The sequence below is a fragment of the Colias eurytheme genome, chromosome 6, assembly GCF_061535395.1.
Source record: "Colias eurytheme isolate Ceu_HAF_F1 chromosome 6, ilColEury1 Martin Lab GWU primary, whole genome shotgun sequence".
Taxonomy (NCBI): Eukaryota; Metazoa; Arthropoda; class Insecta; order Lepidoptera; family Pieridae; genus Colias; species Colias eurytheme.
Window position 1 is genome coordinate 13,840,979 of NC_142985.1, and position 20,485 is coordinate 13,861,463.

The 20,485-nt window shown below is 37.4% G+C and overlaps 1 protein-coding gene across 1 annotated transcript in view; it reads right to left on the minus strand.

The window, feature by feature from the left end:
- Positions 1-19,262: 19,262 nt before the first annotated feature.
- LOC149908151 (odorant receptor 4-like) overlaps positions 19,263-20,485 on the minus strand; it is a 30,842-nt gene continuing 29,619 nt past the window's right edge. The window contains exons 3-8 of the mRNA XM_090103285.1: positions 20,293-20,415; positions 20,068-20,190; positions 19,895-19,994; positions 19,697-19,801; positions 19,455-19,610; positions 19,263-19,313 (exon numbers count right to left, since the gene is read on the minus strand). Of these exons, the coding sequence (XP_089959411.1) occupies positions 19,263-19,313; positions 19,455-19,610; positions 19,697-19,801; positions 19,895-19,994; positions 20,068-20,190; positions 20,293-20,415 (658 nt within the window). The remainder of the gene's footprint in view (positions 19,314-19,454; positions 19,611-19,696; positions 19,802-19,894; positions 19,995-20,067; positions 20,191-20,292; positions 20,416-20,485) is intronic.

Here is a 20,485-nt window from a genome sequence, read left to right on the forward strand (position 1 = left end):
ACCAACTGCATCAATAACTTTGTAATCCGATATAAATATATGGGATTACAAAGTTATTTATGCAGTTGGTGGTTGGTGGTGTTTATAAATTTAATAGGTGTAGACTGTAGATAGGTACCTACCATATGAGGCAAGGGAGGGGGTATAGGGTGGGTAAGGGTGTGTTTAGCCCATGAAACTGAACAACATTATTACTTGTAAAATGGTCGACGTAATGAAAAACACATGATTGGACATGTCTTGAAGTACGAAAATCTAATAAAACAATATATTTTAATTTAAATCTGTTATATATAAATTGTTGGCGCGACTAGCCTCCGGAACAATTTCCCATATGTATAGCCTATGCTATAACTATTCATAAAAGTCAGGGCCTTAGCCTAAGTAATGCGCTGATGGATATAGGTTCTGCAGTGTTCACATCCGGTCAAGCTTACGTGGCACTTTCGAGAGTTACAAGTCTGGGCGGTTTACATCTCATTAATGTCGACTTTGGAAGTATTAAAGCGCAGGAATCATCAATTTGTGAATACAACAGATTAAGTATTTACCGTCCAGACTTGTCAAAAATTGAGACATCAAAGCCTCCGAGAAAAGCCCATAGAGACAGGGAGTGGGCTTTGAGAAAAACTGTGGCTGAAGCTCGAGAAGTAGTACCGGAAAAGAAAAAGAGGAAGACTACATATAAAAATAAGAAAATATCATAAGACCTTTAACAAAATTCGTTAGAAGTAGATGGTATCAAAAAGAAAGGCTCTACAAAAAGAAGTGAGATCCCATCAAAAACATCCTGTAAAAAACCCAAGTCTCGCAGCTCAGTCTTTCTACCGTCAAAAGTTGTGAGATCCATGTAATACCAAGTCGGTTAATCTATTTAGTGTCTACTTGAAGGACCTTCTGTCTAAAGTTATTACATAAGTTATTATCATGCCAATATTAAAAATATTTAACGTTTTAAACAAATAGATCGACTTGGACATCGCATGAAAACAAAATGAATATTACAATATTATATTAGATTCTTTAGTCTCTCGCGCCTCACGCGATTGAAACTCTCGTTCCTGTTGGTCGCTGGCCCGTCGTGCTGTGTAGTGTGATGATACATACTAATAATCAAATCAAGCGATGTCCAAGTCGATCTATTTGTTTAAAACGTTAAATATTTTTAATATTGGCATGATAATAACTTATGTAATAACTTAAGACAGAAGGTCCTTCAAGTAGACACTAAATAGATTAACCGACTTGGTATTACATGGATCTCACAACTTTTGACGGTAGAAAGACTGAGCTGCGAGACTTGGGTTTTTTACAGGATGTTTTTGATGGGATATTATTTTATAAATCGTACGGGAGTTACCGCTCAACTGAATAATGATGGAATTCGCTCATGTATAGTAGATACGTACCATAAATGTACCACACATTCAAAACTATCCGTAGTCTATACGTGTCCTTTTATGAGTATTATTCTGATCCGTTTTTATGTGAAAATAGACATATTACACACGGCTAATTTGATTGAAAATTACGTTTCCTATGTTTCCAATGATGCAACTTTTTTGTTAAAACGAGTAAGTACCAAAATTTTACAATTAAATTCTTTGGTTTACTGAACTGCTGAAAGGGTTATCGTATAATATAATTATCGAGATACCTTAATATAAATTAGATTTAGATACATTTATTTCAAAGGATTTACAATTCACTTCTAACGTTCATAGGCCTATTTTAGTTGCCCGGTCTTGTAGGCAATTTATTTGACTCGTTTTTTCAACCCATTTAAACCTCATTATTGCACCCATGAGATTTTTCTTCAGGGCTCAAACAATAAATCGGTGAGGGATTAGGATAATCGTTTGTTAGACAAGTTTCTTGTCATCCCACCAGGATTATTATATCATATATATATAAAGCTACACTACCACTCACTGACTCACTGACATCGCTTTTCTCGGAAACTACGTGGAAAGTGGGGGGGATTTCGACGTGATTGTGTAGAGGTGCGCCGAGTGACCAGAGGAAAAATATAGCGATCTCGATCATCTTCGAAAACCAAGTGGACCCCTGGAGGTGCGCAAAAACGGTGATACCTGGAGGGGGGGTGTCTGAACAAAAAATGCTCAAAACTGGTGGCGATTACCAGGGGTGGTGGAAAAATGGGGATTTTCGCGAAAACAAGATGGCCGCCGTACTTTGCCAAAATCGCCGTTTATGAATCCTTACGTCTCAAAATTGGCACACGTGCTCTGTTCGAGCCGGCGAATCGATCGGCGCCCCGTTCGAGTGGCTCCGGGCCCCAGTTTCCGACTTTCATACATTGGAAAATCCAACGGCCCGCGGAAACGGTGCGAGTTGGGTGGGGGGTCCCTGAACTAAAAATGATCACCACCCTGGGACGCTACCAGGGAGCCATAGTGGGACGCTCGATTTTGGAATTTTTCAATTTTTGGCGCAAACATAAAAACGTAAATTTAGACGAGGTGGCGCAACGGAGAAATACACCAATGATGCATTCGTACTCGCCCAGCTCCCAGGATATCCAGAAAAATACGAAATCTTAAACTTTCCCTCATCTCTCGAAGACGGTCAACGGCCCGCGCAAACTGTAGCAGCTACATCTGGGGTGCTCGAACTAAACTTGTAGTAGACCTCGAGCAATTACCACAGATAGTGAAAAAAATTCAAAATGGCGGAAAAAATGGCCGCCGCCATACAAATGCTAAAACGGCCATCGCTGGTCCGATCGCGCTGAAACTTGGCACAGGGGCTTTAATCGAGCCTCACATTACGTTGGCATACTCATCATCGAGTTTCCATCGCTGGTTTCCGAGTTTCATACAACGCGAAATTCGACGGCTATCCGAAACGGCGCCAGATAGGTGGGGGGTGTAGAACTAAAAAATGATAAGGAAGATGGGGCGCTACCAGGGCAATGGAGAAATTTCAAATTGGACGCAATTTTTTTTTCAAAAATGGCCAATTTTTCAAAGCAAGATGGTGGCGCCGGTTACTTTACGATCGGTCTGAAAATTGACTTCTATGCTCTAATCGGCCAGATTTACAAAACTACATACTCACAATTTCTTTCCGACCCCCGGTTTCCATTTTCCATACATCACGAAATTCAATGGTTCTCTGAATCGGTGACAGGTAGGTCGGGGTCGCCGAAGTAAAAAATACTTCAAAACTTGGTCCGCTTCCAGGCATATAAATTTTTTTGTTAAAAAGCGAAATTTTTTTTTTCGAAAATTTTGTATGGAAATTTTCATAGTAGGAAGGGTAATTGAATAGCAACGGCAAAAGACGGCGCCGCGGGCTGCTTGCTGCCCGCGCACCGCGCAACCTCGAAGGTCGACAGCCTCCCGGAGTAGAAAATATTTATTAACTTTTGAACTACCGCACGAGCCAAGCGAGCGAAGCGAATCACGAATCACGGCAGCGGCTGGCGTAAATATTCAAATTGGTAGCGAGGAGCGAAGCGACGAGCGAGTTAGGTTAACTTTTGAACTACCGCACTAGCCAAGCGAGCGAAGCGAGCCAGTCACGTCAGCGGCCGGCGTAAATATTCAAAGAAGTAGCGAGGAGCGAAGCGACGAGCGAGTTAGGTTAACTTTTGAACTACCGCACTAGCCAAGCGAGCGAAGCGAGCAAGTCACGTCAGCGGCCTGCGTAAATATTCAAAGAAGTAGCGAGGAGCGAAGCGACGAGCGAGTTAGGTTACTTTTGAACTACCGCACTAGCCAAGCGAGCGAAGCGAGCAAGTCACGTCAGCGGCCGCCGTAAATATTCAAAGAAGTAGCGAGGAGCGAAGCGACGAGCCAGTTAGGTTAACTTTTGAACTACCGCACTAGCCAAGCGAGCGAAGCGAGCAAGTCACGTCAGCGGCCGGCGTAAATACTCAAAGAAGTAGCGAGGAGCGAAGCGACGAGCGAGTTAAGTTACTTTTGAACTACCGTACTGGCCAAGCGAGCGAAGCGAGCAAGTCACGTCAGCGGCCGGCGTAAATATTCAAAGAAGTAGCGAGGAGCGAAGCGACGAGCCAGTTAGGTTAACTTTTGAACTACCGCACTAGCCAAGCGAGCGAAGCGAGCAAGTCACGTCAGCGGCCGGCGTAAATATTCAAAGAAGTAGCGAGGAGCGAAGCGACGAGCGTGTTAAGTAAACTCTTTAACAGTTTATTATGAAAAGTCACTGCCCACTATCGATTAGACACCTCAAAATGATGAAATTCGGGGATCACGTTTCAAGAATTTAACCAATATTTGAATAAGTAATTTATAAACAGTTTTGACTGACTGTAGTGTCGCTGTTAGCAGATGTAACAAATGGACAGGGAATTCAAATGCATTTTCAAATGACTGAAGATTTCTGCCCTGGGATAAGCCGCGAGCTGCTTGCAGCTCGCGCACCACGCAACCTCGAAGGTAGACAGCCCCCCGGAATAGATAATATTTGAATGGGAAATTTATAAGCACTTCCGATTGACTGTGGAATCGCTGTTAGCAGATATTAACAAATTGACGGGGATTTTTTATGCATTTTCAACTGACTGAAGATTTCTGCCCTGGGATGCTTCGCGGGCTGCTTGCAGCCCGCGCACCACGCACCCTCGAAGGTGGGCAGCCTCCCGAAGTGGAAAATACTTGAATGGAGAATTTATAAGCATTACCGACTGACTGTAGAATCGCTGTTAGCAGATGTAACAAATGGACAGGAAATTCGAATGCATTTTCAAATGACTGCCCTATTGCTTCAACCCAGAGGCAAAAGAGGCTCGCGGGCTGCTTGCAGCCCGCGCACCACGCACCCTCGAAGGTCGACAGCATTTCAAAATAGAAAATATTTGAATTGGGAATTTATAAGCACTTCCGATTGACTGTGGAATCGCTGTTGGCAAATAATAACAAATTGACGGGGGATTTTGATGCATTTTCAAATGACTGCCCTATTGCTTCAACCCAGGGGCAAAAGGGGCTCGCGGGCTGCTTGCAGCCCGCGCACAACGCACCAGCTAGTTGTATAATAAAGTTATATACAACTATAAACGTAAAACGTTTAAGTACTCAACGAATGCTGAGAACTGACTGTTGAGTTACATAGGATAGAGGATAAATAACGGAAAGTCAATCTTTCCAAACAAAAGCCTCTTATTATTAGATATTACTTGGAACCCCTACCCTTAACGAGAAAGCTCTGCCAAATGACTTCTCATTTCTTTGCTTTGAGGGGGGGGGGGGGCAATAAATGAAATGCAGTACAGACTATACGGCTTTTAAAATATAAGTCTGGTAAGCGAACTAAACTTTGCTGGTTTAGTTCTTGCTATATCGCTATCCGTGCCTGCTTCTCGTGTTTACGGGTGAATTAAGTTTATCAATAGTCATAAATGCAATGCTATACAGAGGATATACCTACTGCATTTAAAACTTGACAAAGTCTGGTAAGCGAACTAAACTTTGCTAGTTTAGTTCTTGCTATATCGCTGTCCGTGGCTGCCTCGCGTGTTTACGGATGAATAAAGTAATGTCCTGTCTTCGCATCCACAGCCGACTGTCATATACTGTCATAATCTTAACACAGATTCATTTGACATAGCTTTCCACGAGCTCAGTTCTTCATTTTTGCACTCGCACAACTGTGGACAACACAAGACCAATGCCACCATTGGTAGCAGTTACAATCAAGGGCTAGCAAGGTAGGCTAGCCATATTACGGAACAACCGACTATATTTAGGGCAATTTTCTTTGTCCAGTGTAACGTTTAGACTGTCGAAGCATTCCTACGGAACAAAGATGGGATCAGATCTGCATCCTTAATAAAGTTAATCGAAAGGAGATACTTTCAGACGACGATAGTATTCAAAATCTACCATATTCCTGAACATAATAATGCATAGTTAAGCTTATAATCTCTCTTGCCATTATCCTGCAGCAGAATTCCTTGGCGATAATTTGTTCTCGTTAGAACGAGCGAGGGTTGTTACAATAATATGAGAAATCCTGTCAGTTACAGACCTGAAGGACGCGATAGAGTACCGCTATTTCAGTAGTAGTAGCACCTAGAAGGGTGAAGGTCTTCTGGAAAGCGGAACTGAAGGCCCGGTCAGCAGCACCAGCCACCTAATAGACAGTGTTCAGTGCCGCACCACTATAATCTGCAAAATGACTCTGACGGTATGAAAATGTGGAGTACATTTTCAAAATAATTTGGAAAATCCAAAAGTGCACGCCTCATAATTTTTTTTTAATAAATATTTATTAATTATTATTTTTGTTTATTTAATAACAATTAAACCACATCGAATCAGACCCTGAAAAATGAAAGGGTTCTATTCCTGAGCATACTCAAGCGTAAGAGAAAAAAAAAGACTCGATTAGTAAAGTATTTCGGTCGCTATCGTGTTAACAAGAAAAAGGATCCGCACATACAGACACACGGACGTCCAAGACAGAACTTTTTTAAACTGTTTTTTAACTAGTTTAAATAACAAAAATGACATCAAAAATATCATGAACGTTAAAAATAGTGTTTTTTCTTAATATGTGTGTGTATGTATTATCTTACAAGTGCAATGTATGATACATAAAGACATTTTAAGTTTGAAAAATCAGATGTTTTGCGCGAAGTGACAGTAGTACCCACCTCAACGCTTCGCTTATGAGGCGTGCAATATCAAATGATATAGTTGGAATAAAAACCCTATTTGCCTCCGTCTACCCAAAAGACATACGGAGTAGCTAGTAGTAGATGTTTGTTTTAGAATAATTTATTTATTTATTTATTTATAATACTTCATTGTACAAACATGAAAGGACAAAGCAGAAAAAAAAAGAACAAAATTACAAAGGCATCATTTGTACAAAAGGCGGCCTTATTGCTGAACAGCAATCTCTACCAGGCAACCTGGTAGGAAAGGAAATGTAAGAAGGTCGTGGGATAGCGCAAAATAAATGACTATAATTACAATTACATAATATAACAATACATTGCAAATAATGTAAAATAGACACATTTACACACATATTTATATAAACTAAATATTGCATATTATATACTTCAAAAATATGTAGGTTCATACTAAAATACATACATAAAATATTACTAAAATACATATTGTACATACACATACATAATATTAAATACATACTAAACATACACATACATATTACAAAATACATACTATACACAAGCCATAGTACACAGATGATAAGACATTCAAAAACAATGGTTACAGTTACAGATGTCAGCAAGCAGAAACAGAAAGGTAGGGAAAAAGCTACAGTAAGGAAAGGTAGTGATCTTTTAATAGTGATTTAAAAGAGGAGAGCGTTTTAGCGCGTCTAACACTCTCAGGTAAAGCGTTCCAAAGTTGGATAGCACGAACAGTAAAAGAGTTGTTGAAAAAATTGGAATGGTGGATAGGAGTGCATAGTAATAACAGGTTGGAAGAACGAAGAGAGAGGGAATTGCTAGAGCTTAAATACTCAAAGTTGTCCTTTAAGTATTGCGGTGACTTAGGGCTAAATAGAATAGTGTACAGAAGATGCAGCAAATGAGTATCCCGGCGTTGGCGGATGGGGAGCCACTTTAATCTTTTCCTAAACTCAGAGACATGGTCAAATTTACGTAGTCCAAATATAAATCTGACACAGAAATTTTGAAGCTTCTCAAGGGTGTCCAGCTGATATTCACGAATATCAGGATAGCAGGAGTCAGAAAAATCAAGGAGAGGAAGGAGGAGGGATTGAGCTAACGCAGTTTTGGTTGAGATAGGAAGAAAGTTGCGTAAGCGCCGTAAGGAAAAAGCAGAAGAAAAAACCCTTTTTTTCACTTGTTTAATTTGCTCATCCCAGGAGAAAGTTTGGTCAAGAGTCAGGCCAAGATTTTTAACCTGCGTGCTGTACGGGATAAGTACACCATCAACGATGACGTTCGGAAAATTGGTCCAGTCGATTTTCGAGATTAATTGCCTACTTCCGAATATAATAGCCTGGGTTTTGAGAGGATTAACTGTTAAACCATGATTTTTGCTCCATCTGACAATTGCTGCAAGATCAGCGTTTACTTGGAAAATCGCTTCAGGAAGTTCAAGGAGTGAGGCGTGGTTATACAATTGAAAATCGTCTGCATACATATGGTAAGGTGACACAATGGAATTGGAAATGGAATTTATAAATATGGAAAAAAGGAGGGGAGACAAAACGCCACCTTGAGGAACACCAGCGGACACATTGCACCAAGTTGAGGAAAGTTCCTCAATTAGTACACGCTGACGACGTCCCTGTAAGTAGCTCCGTACCCAGTCAGCAGCCGAGAGAGATAAGTTAAGAGAGCGTAAAACAGCTAGCAGTACATCATGATCTACGCTATTGAATGCATTACTGAAGTCAATCAGCGTAAGTATGGTGAGCTTTTTGCTGTCGAAACCTCGGCGGATGTCGTCAGTAATTTTAATTAAGGCAGTGGTCGTGCTGTGCCCTGGTCGAAAACCAGACTGGAAAGGATTTAGGAGTTGGTTATGATTTAGGAAAATGCTTAGTTGTTCTTGAACCAACCGTTCAAGAACCTTGGATAGGAAAGGCAGGATAGCAATAGGGCGGAAATCAGATGGGGTCGCAGGATTCGGTTTTTTAGGAAGAGGAAGAATATGAGCATTTTTCCAATCACTAGGAAATTTTCCTGAAGAAATTGAAAAATTAAGGATATGGGTAATGATAGGATTAATGATGGGAAGGATTGGAATGATCATGCTTCGACCAACACAGTCACTACCAACAGCCTTCGAGGTAATTGACAACACGCTCTTCTTAACGCTACACTCAGAGAACCGACGGAATACGAAAGGAGGCGTAGTAGGGAGGGGTAAGGTATTAAGATGGGTTAAGGTGTTGGATTTTAAGTTAGGAAGGAAATCAGAAGCGGGATTGGAGAAGTGGGAAATAAGGTCGTTGACATGGACTGTACTAGGATAGGAAATGAGCGGGGATTTACCAAGACCAAGGGATCTAAGGAATTTCCACATTTTCGACGGGTCACCGTTGTCAATGGATTTGGAAAAGTGCTGACGTTGTGCATCCCTACATAAAGTATTGCAGCGATTTCGAATTATATTAAATTTTTCCCGATTGGTATCCGAGTTAGACAATTTTAATTTAGACTTTGCTCGCGCCTTCTTTCTTAACAGTTTTTTTAGATCATCTGTCATCCATGGAGCTGGTAAGTGCTTTAACTTAACAGGACGGAGCGGGGCATGCGCATCGTAAAGTTGAATAATCAGAGAATTAAAAAGAGACACTTTCTCATCGATATTATCGGCTGAAAAAATACCCGACCAATCAGTCTTACTTGCATCTTCAGAAAGGCGCTCTGTGTTTATTTTAGCAAAATTACGATGCATGGCAATTTTTGGTTTTAACTTAGGGGGTTTTAAATTATACGAAAGGAAAATAAGGTCGTGTGAGGAAAACATGTCGGCCGAACACTGACCATGCTCGGTGACATGCTCTGGAGAGGAAACAATGACAAGATCGAGGAGAGATGGAATACAGTTAGGAGCGGTATGGGTAGCTTGTGAAGGAAGGATTTTCAGATTGAAAGAATCTACAATGGATGAAAGCCTTTTGCTGCGATGGTCACCCTTGAGTAAGCAAGTGTTAAAGTCTCCCAAAAAAATAATATGCTTATAAAGTGGTGAAAAGGATTCAAGGATGTGATCGAAGGACGGGAAATAATTAACTGTAAGGTTGGGGGAATAGAAGACACCAAGAAGGATTTTAGTATTCGAGGAAGTAATTTCGATAAGAAGATGTTCGGCCGCATCGCCAGGTGGGGGCTGAGGAGATAAACTAATAATGGAATAAGAAATTTGAGACCGCAAATATATAGCCACCCCGCCGCCTGCTCGGCCGATGCGATCATTTCTAATCAAATTAAATCCAGGAAGACTATACGAAGAGGAAGGGAGACAGGGTTTTAGCCAGGACTCAGAAACTAAAATTGCGTGAACAGGGTTGGAGTCGAAAGTAGCTAGGAGATCGGGATAGTGTGCCGGAATACTCTGCGCATTAATATGTACAATTAGGTACTGTTTATCTATATAATATCTTCTCAAATTGCTGATATTGAACGTTATTATTTTAGAAACTTGTAAAAACTAGCCAAGTCAAATTATGAGGTTCAGTAGGTCATTAGTTGTTTGCTATGTGTAAATAATTCTTTTATTAAAATTAAAAAAAAATAATATTTTGAATAAACATTGTTCTATAAGGGAAAATAAAACAATTGAGTTTTCAGTTCACCTAAGAATTTTATACATCTTAGTAAATAAATTTCTGGACTGTCTACAGAACTTGGCACACATTTAGATCTCAATTCTTTTTTCGGCAAGTCGACGGTTGAACTTGGCTCCAATTTTTACATTTATGTTTTTGTTGGGATATCATTACTTTTTGTACAGAAAATTACTTTGCAAAGATTTAATTTATGTATTTAATGCTTTTTATAAACGATTTTATTTTATTTTTTCTTGCGTTTTCGTTCGCTCTATATATAATTTACGTGCTCGGGACTCACTAAGAGATCATTTTAAGAATACTGGTATCCTTACTGTACCATCACAGTATATATTTAATAATATTTTGCATGTACACAAAAGCTCTGACTTACACACAAGAGTAGGAGATAGACACGATTATGGCACAAGGAACAGGAATAGAATTGAAATGCCATTTTTCCGATTAGCCAAAGTTAAAAATTCATTTATGGGTCAAGATATACGCTTATACAATAGAATTCCTCACAATATTAAAGAGTTTAGTAGTTCTAAATTTAAAACTTACATAAAAAATGTACTAGTTCAGAGAGCGTACTACAGTATTCAGGAATAAGTATATGGACGATAAAGACCCATGGAGGGTTGTCGCGTAAAAACCACAGGACAGTTCTTTGGCATATTATGTACTTAGTTAGATATAAGTTACATATTATGTAAATTTATTGACATTATTTTAAAAGAGCAACTATGGAGTTTCTTGCCGATTCTTCTCCATAGATACTGCTTTCCGAATCGGTGGTAAATGTTAAAATACTATGTAATGACGATTCGAAAGTGCTACTAAATAGTAGGTAGTCTAATTGAATAAATGAATGTTTGAATTTGAATTTGAATAATACACTTGTTAATAATTATATTGCATTAATCAATTTGAGTTTGAGTTTGAGTTTATATTATTTAAAAACTTTTGTATAACTGTTCAGGCTATTGCCTAAGTTTAGTATCTAGATTCTTACTTGGTTACTTGGTCTTAGTAGATGTACTACTATCTTTCAGTGCAAGTCCTATCAAAATCGGTCCAGCCGTTCCAGATAAAAAGGGCAAAGTTTGAAAAAAGCGTGTGTGCCGAGCACACGTGTCAGAAGTAAAACTTCTTTGGCAAGATGCAAAGATCGTCGTAGAAGAATCGTCGCCTTACTCCATGACGTGACGGTATTGTCATGACGCGATCTTGACATTTTACTCTCAACGCGCCTAAGAAGTTTCACTTATTATAATTTTAATATTACGCAAATTAAATCATTTCTACCTTCGACGAAGCCTTCTTCCATTGTACTGAAATTAAAACTAAACTAAACACTCATAATTAATAAAGAATAAATAAATGTGAATATGTAAAATTATATATTATTTTTAACTGTATGAGCAATATTTTTATTACAATTTTCTTTTATTTTATGTAGTGATGCAACGAATACGAATACGAATATTCGTATTCGGCGAATATACGAATATTTAAAAACGAATATTTTTGTACGCAACTCTATTTACTACAGATTTAAAAATCGCGCGTTAAAATATGACGTGTGCAGAGACTGCTGATCCACTGGCCTTTTGGCGAGAAGAAAGCCTTTTTTCAACGGCTGGAAACATCCAGACTTAAAAAAAAATCGCCTAAAACCAGAAAATCTAAGAATTTTATGTTTTTTAAATAAAAATTTGCCTATTGTAAATTTTAATTATTAAAAGAGTAAACATTCATTAAATAAATAAGTCTTTTATTACCAAGGCGAGATATTCGTATTCGTATTCGTATTCGCCGAATAGTAGGTTTGATATTCGTATTCGTATTCGTATTCGTAAAAGTAGTATTCGTTGCATCACTAATTTTATGTTTAATAACAGTTTTGAATAAAGAAATCATGCAATCGAAGTAATCTGCCCTAGCGATACTAGCGCGAGTGAGTGTGATGTCAGAGGCGCATCGAATCCACAGATGTTTCGCGCTAAAATATGTAAACTTCAATAATCTATATCTCAGTCATTTATTGATGGATTTCAATTTTTTTTTCTGCCACTGATTAGTTTTGATCTATATTTTAACACTATTATGGTGAATATAATATTTTCTATTTTTTTTAACTTTTCCATTTTTCCATACAAACAAAATTAATGTCATTGAAAAATAAAAAAATGTGTGCGTGTACTAGAGTACACACGTAAGAAGTGAAACTTCTTTATGTCCTTATTTTTCAAAAAATAATTTACTATATACAATATTAAAGAAATACGTTAGTCACACGCTCGTCGCTACCTACTTAAATATTTACACCGGCCGCTGCTGCAACTCGCTCGCTTCGCTCGCTCGGCTCGTGCGGTAGTTCAAAAGTTAACCTAAGATGCTCGTCGCTTCGCTCCTCGCTACCTATTTACATATTTACACCGGCCGCTGCTGCAACTCGCTCGCTTCGCTCGCTCGGCTCGTGCGGTAGTTCAAAAGTTAACCTAAGATGCTCGTCGCTTCGCTCCTCGCTACCTATTTACATATTTACACCGGCTGCTGCTGCTTCGCTCCTCGCTACCTATTGCACGCCTCATAAGCGAAGCGTTGAGGTGGGTACTTACTGTCACTTCGCGCAAAACATCTGATTTTTCAAACTTAAAATGTCTTTATGTATCATACATTGCACTTGTAAGATAATACATACACACACATATTAAGAAAAAACACTATTTTTAACGTTCATGATATTTTTGATGTCATTTTTGTTATTTAAACTAGTTAAAAAACAGTTTAAAAAAGTTCTGTGTTGGACGTCCGTGTGTCTGTATGTGCGGATCCTTTTTCTTGTTAACACGATAGCGACCGAAATACTTTACTAATCGAGTCTTTTTTTTTCTCTTACGCTTGAGTATGCTCAGGAATAGAACCCTTTCATTTTTCAGGGTCTGATTCGATGTGGTTTAATTGTTATTAAATAAACAAAAATAATAATTAATAAATATTTATTAAAAAAAATTATGAGGCGTGCACTTTTGGATTTTCCAAATTATTTGAATATTTACGCCGGCCACTGAAGTTTTCAGCTTATAAAGGATTTCGACTTAGGCGGATTTTGATTGGATAGAGAGTTTGAGGTTTATTCTTATAAATTTTGAATTCATAAAATTATAATTGAACACCTGACACCAATCAAGCAAACACGTGTTTACGTGAGTCATAGTTTTAATATCGTATACTCCTAAAATGTTTTCTAAGAAACAATTGTGTACTTACATTGTCGGCACGTTCTTAAAGTCGGTAACTTATTTTTGTTCGAACAATAGAGGTAATAAATTCCTAATGATCAAGTTGTAAAGGTTGTAAAATAAAATAATTTGGAAAATCCAAAAGTGCACGCCTCATAATTTTTTTTTAATAAATATTTATTAATTATTATTTTTGTTTATTTAATAACAATTAAACCACATCGAATCAGACCCTGAAAAATGAAAGGGTTCTATTCCTGAGCATACTCAAGCGTAAGAGAAAAAAAAGACTCGATTAGTAAAGTATTTCGGTCGCTATCGTGTTAACAAGAAAAAGGATCCGCACATACAGACACACGGACGTCCAAGACAGAACTTTTTTAAACTGTTTTTTAACTAGTTTAAATAACAAAAATGACATCAAAAATATCATGAACGTTAAAAATAGTGTTTTTTCTTAATATGTGTGTGTATGTATTATCTTACAAGTGCAATGTATGATACATAAAGACATTTTAAGTTTGAAAAATCAGATGTTTTGCGCGAAGTGACAGTAGTACCCACCTCAACGCTTCGCTTATGAGGCGTGCAAAATATTCTATATTAAAACGTATATAATATAATATGTGCGTCATTAATTTCTGACTGTTTCGAAATTTGGTGCAAAATAAAATAGTGTGTAAATAAAATTTGTAAAAAATCAATAAAATAAAACAATTGAGTAAAGATCTATAGGCATATTATGTATGTATTTATACAAGATATTTATACAGGGAACTTCTCAACGTGTTATATATGAAATTATACTTTTACTCAATTGTTTAATTTTATTTACACACTGTTTTATTTTGCACCAAATCTCGAAACAGTCAGAAATTAATGACGCACATAGTACATAATATATACATATTAAGACAGAGGTTAAGCTTAAATTACTTGAAAAATAAATAACATGATCACGCCCACGTGTTGGTGTTTTAAAAAATTCAATCATAAACTGAGAATAACTGTAAATATTTTAGAATTAGAAAAATAAATATATACCACAATAACATTCAAGTATTAGAAAAAATTTATACATAATTCCACCCACGTGCTAGTGTATCTATACATATTATCTATACATATTATAATAAAATTGAAAAAATTGAAAAATACAAACAAAAAGTGAGGTTAATTTTAAATAATTTGGAAAATCCAAAAGTGCACGCCTCATAATTTTTTTTAATAATTATTTATTAATTATTATTTTTGTTTATTTAATAACAATTAAACCACATCGAATCAGACCCTGAAAAATGAAAGGGTTCTATTCCTGAGCATACTCAAGCGTAAGAGAAAAAAAAAGACTCGATTAGTAAAGTATTTCGGTCGCTATCGTGTTAACAAGAAAAAGGATCCGCACATACAGACACACGGACGTCCAAGACAGAACTTTTTTAAACTGTTTTTTAACTAGTTTAAATAACAAAAATGACATCAAAAATATCATGAACGTTAAAAATAGTGTTTTTTCTTAATATGTGTGTGTATGTATTATCTTACAAGTGCAATGTATGATACATAAAGACATTTTAAGTTTGAAAAATCAGATGTTTTGCGCGAAGTGACAGTAGTACCCACCTCAACGCTTCGCTTATGAGGCGTGCAATAACTTAGAAAAATAAATACCATAATTACACCTAAGTATTAGAAAAAGATATGTAATTACTTACTTTTTTTTTAAATTCACTGGAATTAGAATAATTAAAATAAACACTTTGATTGTGCTGATCACTTTAATTTAATATTATCACGTCACCATACAGCGTTGGAAATAAATACGAGTGCAATAGAAAAACGGTCAAGTAAAGTGGTAGGACGTACGTTAAAACGATACGATATCCCTACTCCGCTGGAGAAAGTATACGTCGAGTCACGCGTGGTAGGGATAAGAAAAAAAATGTCACGAGTACGGCGTAATGCAAAAATGTAACGCGCGCGGCGTAACGCAAAAAATGTAACGCGCGCGGCGTAACGCAAAAAATGTAACGCGCGCGGCGTAACGCAAAAAATGTCTCACAAAATTTTTGTCCACCCCCGATAAAGAAGTTTCACTTCAAAAATTAAATACAGATAAATTCAGTATTTTCTGATTTTTTCCTTTGTACACTCACTATTACCTAGTTGATTACAAAATTTGAACTTTCTAGGTCATCTGGAAGTGGGTTAGGTTTTGTATATGTCTATAAGTCAGTCAGTCTTAAAAATTGCGATTTTTGGACATTAATATCTACGCAACTGTTTAATCTATATTTATGAAATTTAAGGTTCTTGTTTATCTCGAGGTCCTCTTGATATGTACCAAATTTGGTTTATTTAACTTAAATAGTTTTCGAGTTATAAGGGGGTGAAAAGTGGCTCGAAATGGTTCGTGTAAATATACACACGGCCGCTGCTCGCCAGTTCTCTTCGCTTGAACTTGGCTTGACACGCTGCCGCGTGTCTAGATTATATCTTAAAACCGAATTGATTAGAAGTAACGTACTTGGCTGTAGTAATTGCAGTTTTGGGACACAGATAAGCTCCTTATCATTTTAGTCTCTTGAGTTCAGTATATTTGTTTTCAGTACAGAGTTTATGACCTATCAGTTTTAAATAAATAATTCATGCATTGTACTGAAAGTACTAGCCATGTTTAGATTATGATCGGTGGCGTTGGTTCTAAACATTAATAGATATCGCACGGTTTGGTTGGATGTTAAAAATCTGTATTATAATTAAAACCGTTTACCTGTTTTGATATTTTATTGCCTTATTCAAGGGGTGACCTTTTTAAATTTATTTCTGACCCCAAAAGTAAGGACCAAGGTCTCTTCTTGTCGGCTTGTAGCAGGTTGGGTTAAAACTGTGTGAGTTGAGACAGGTGGTAATTTTATGTTAAGATGATTCAATTGTGCTTCTGCAGAGTTCTAATTGAATAAATAAAGGTTTGAGTTTGAGGTATTTTTGCCTCGTCGGGATCAGCTTTTGCTTCATTTTGTAAGTAACATCTAAATGCTTAATTGAAAGTCGTTACTGGCGCTTTCGCAGATTTACGCTAAGGATAGTGGAAATTGTAGTAACTTTAACTTTTCAAGCCCAAAAGGTTAAATAAAGGAACACTTGAACCAATCTCATAAGTTCTAATACTTTTAATCATTATGATTAACTTTTTGGTTCTTATTTGATTAACTTTTCATCTGGGATTGTTAATATAATATTATATAATATAAAAATTTGTGTGATTTATTGGTAGGTATGCTATCTGCACACCTTACTCTTTCAAATAAAGAAATAAGTAATTACTTATGTTTTCAAATTCACATTGGCGTCCATATATTCTACACCAGGTGGGTAACAAACGGGTCTCAATAAGTAAGCTTCAAATTACGGTCAAGTGTTTAATAGCTGTGTTTTACCTGAAAATAAAACACATATTAAATACTTACCTATATTTGAAGCTTACACTTAACGTCCACCTGTTGTGGATTTCGACTCAATGAAAAACATCCAGCGGAGACCTGGTGGAGAGGTGTGCGAGAGAGATAGCATATATACAACGGAAAGAGAGGGAAAAATAGGCGGAAGAAGCTAGGTGCCTTCTCAATAAGTAAGCTTCAAATATATGTAAGTATTTAATATGTGTTTTATTTTCAGGTAAAACACAGCTATTAATATTATAAATGCGAAAGTAACTCTGTCTGTCTGTCTGTTACTCAATCACGCCTTAACTACTGAAGCAATTTGCATGAAATTTGGTATAGAGATATTTTGATACCCGAGAAAGGACATAGGCTACTTTTTACCCCGGGAAATAGGATAGGTTTTATCCCGGCAATCCCACGGGAACGGAAACTATGCGGGTTTTTCTTTGACTGCGCGGGCGAAGCTGCGGGTGGAAAGCTAGTAAATAATAATCTATTTTTAGTTTCTTTAAAATATGACCCTTTTAAATCGCAATGGTATTTTTATTGTTGTGATAGCTGCCCATTTTTCAAAATATAATTTTCAAATGTATTACTTACGTTTATTGATACTTTCTAGATCAATAGATATTAATCTCAAATAACTAAATAGTTACGTAGTTTCTAGTTTGTTGAATAAAATATAAACCAGAGCTAAGAAAAATGTTGCAGCACATACTATAATAATATAACAGAATGTAATAATGCTCTACCAACTGATACAAAGTGAACTAAACTAGCAAGGAAAGTACAACACCGGCAATTTTTAGCTATGGTCTTGTAGTAATGACGTTCCTTATCAAAGAATTCCGTGTGATCTCGACCTCGATCGCTTTTTAATCATCAAGCTGACACCTTTTCTTTTTATAGTGGAGAATGCATTTAGGCATACCCACTACCCAGGGCACTCGGGTGAAGAGCCCTGGGTTATGTCGGACTCACCCTGCTGAGTGCAGGGTCCTACCGACTAAACTCCACTGTGTTCCGCCATGCCGCTGTCCGCAGAGGCATCAAGCTGACACCTCGAAGGCGAACTGCCCCTCCCCGCGGGCCCGCGCCACTTCCCCCCGCACCTCCGGCGCCGAATCCCGCGCCCCACTCCAGCCACCGCTTCCTTCCGAAATTCTGTTTTGATTGCATCTGACGTAAATCCGCCCCACAATGGACCAGCTGGCAGCTAATACAAACTAAACTAAATTGCACACGGGTAATCTGAAGCTTGTCATGCCATTAAAGACTCATGGCTAAACTTCAGAAACAATTTGGTAATTCATTGATACATTCATACTAATATTATAAATGCGAAAGTAACTCTGTCTATCTGTCTGTTAATTAATCACGCCTTAACTACTGAGCCAATTTGCATGAAATTTGGTATAGAGATATTTTGATACCCGAGAAAGGACATAGGATAGGTTTTATCCCGGAAATCCCACGGGAACGGGAACTATGCGGGTTTTTCTTTGACTGCGCGGGCGATACCGTGGGTGGAAAGCTAGTAGATAATAAAATTAAATTAATAATATTTTCATTTACAAAAGATGAGATCATTCCACGCCCTTCTTAAAACCTATTTATTAAATTATTTTAGTAAAAAAATGTTTTAGTAATTTTTCCTTTTTATGTGGTATAAGAAGTTGCTTTTTAATATGTTTCGTTCCTGAGAAAAAGGATCTTGACAGGCAGACAGGAGGACAACAAAGTCATCCTTTAAGAGTTCCGTTTTTTTCGAATTTTGAGTTTCGGAACCCTAAAAATGAGAGGAAATATGAATTACGGTCGATCTGAGTTTGAGCCGTGGGATTGCTTTAAGGGCAAACAACGGGCTATTTCTGGATTTCCCGAAAACTGCAAGTCCTGTGGAAAAATATTAATGGCACAGTTGTAGTGAATTAAAAGATGATGCAAAAAATTACTTAGTTTTTGGTTTTTTATTTTATTTTTTTATCTTAGTCTATAATAATATCTACTTTAAAATTGATTTAAAATACTACTGATAATATCAAATTCAGATTCACTTAGTCAAACCAGATACAAAGTCTATTATAAGAAAAACTATTCTTATAAAGTTATAATCTTCAAACGCGCTCTTCTCTCTCCAAGCGAGTTGTCGCGGTCGCGGCGTCGCGGTCGGTGTTCTACAATTCTACTCATATACATAGTTTTATTACGGCCTTTGTGAATATATTTTTCGTTGAGAATCAATGTGCAGTATAATAATAATAAGTCGAAATTTTATTTAGGAGTGACCTTATTTTGTTTGACGAAGTACAGCGTAAAATGTGTATGAGGATTTTAGAATCTGAAAAGGAAAAAAAAAATTATTACTTGGATATTCTATTCAGAGTGAAAATAGATTTGAGAGGGCAATAATAGGGTAATATTAAGTAGCAATCTGATAATGTAGTGGTAGACGGTTCAGGGTGGCCGGCAGTGGGTTCACCTTAAGGAAAGTATCGAGCGAGAGCGGCACGACGCGCGCGGCGGTGGGGCGCAGCGGGCGGCGCGCGCGCTCCATCAGCAGCACGAGCGCGCGCCGGAACCTCGCGCTCGTGCCCAGCCACCGCATCGCGTACACCGAGCTGGCCAGCCGCTCGCTCTGTCACATGTTATATTACTGGATTTTACTTGCGCATACTCATTAATTACCATTTTAAGATATTATTGACAATAAGGGGACGATACCTCGACTGTGAGCTCAGTGCCATAGTAGCAGTACAGGAACAATTCCGTGAGGATACAGAAAATGAACAACGTCATCGATGCAAACTCGATGCTCAGCACGTTCAACTATATTATTATGGTAATAAAAGATAATATTAGTATTGCATTTTATGTCACTTATTTTCGATTGAACTCAAATTATTTCACTTATAAACTTACGCTGACAAGTTTATAAGCAGCCATGCACAATATCCAACCACCTATCCCAAATTGAACCACTATTGCAGTGTTGAAAATATCTTGTAGAAGACTTGCCATCCTGGAAAGTATTATTTTGTATGAAATATTTCTGGGAATATTCCAATTGTTGAACGTTGCATAACTCTACTTACTCTGTAATACTTTTATAATGATGCAATCGTTCGACAAAAATTTCCATCAGAATCTTGTCATAATCCAAACCTGTTTTCAGGCTGAACTTCCACGCACTATCTGGTAGCTCCTCCAACTCCATTCTAAAACAATAACTCTTTCGCTAAAAAGAATCCTTTCAACGAACAAACATAAACGAGCTGTAATATATTTATTTATAAAATATTTTTGAAATAAAAACCGACCTTAGAATTTTAAATTGCGTCTGACATTGATAAAGAATAGTAGCTATGAAGGCATCCATTGTTGTGTTGGCAATACCGACGAGCGTCGTGACGTAGTAGGAATATAGTAACACCAACGTAAATCTGCGTATCAATTGAAACGATTATTTTTCATCTTTTGAATTTTGATGTCCAATTCGGATGTCAACCGACT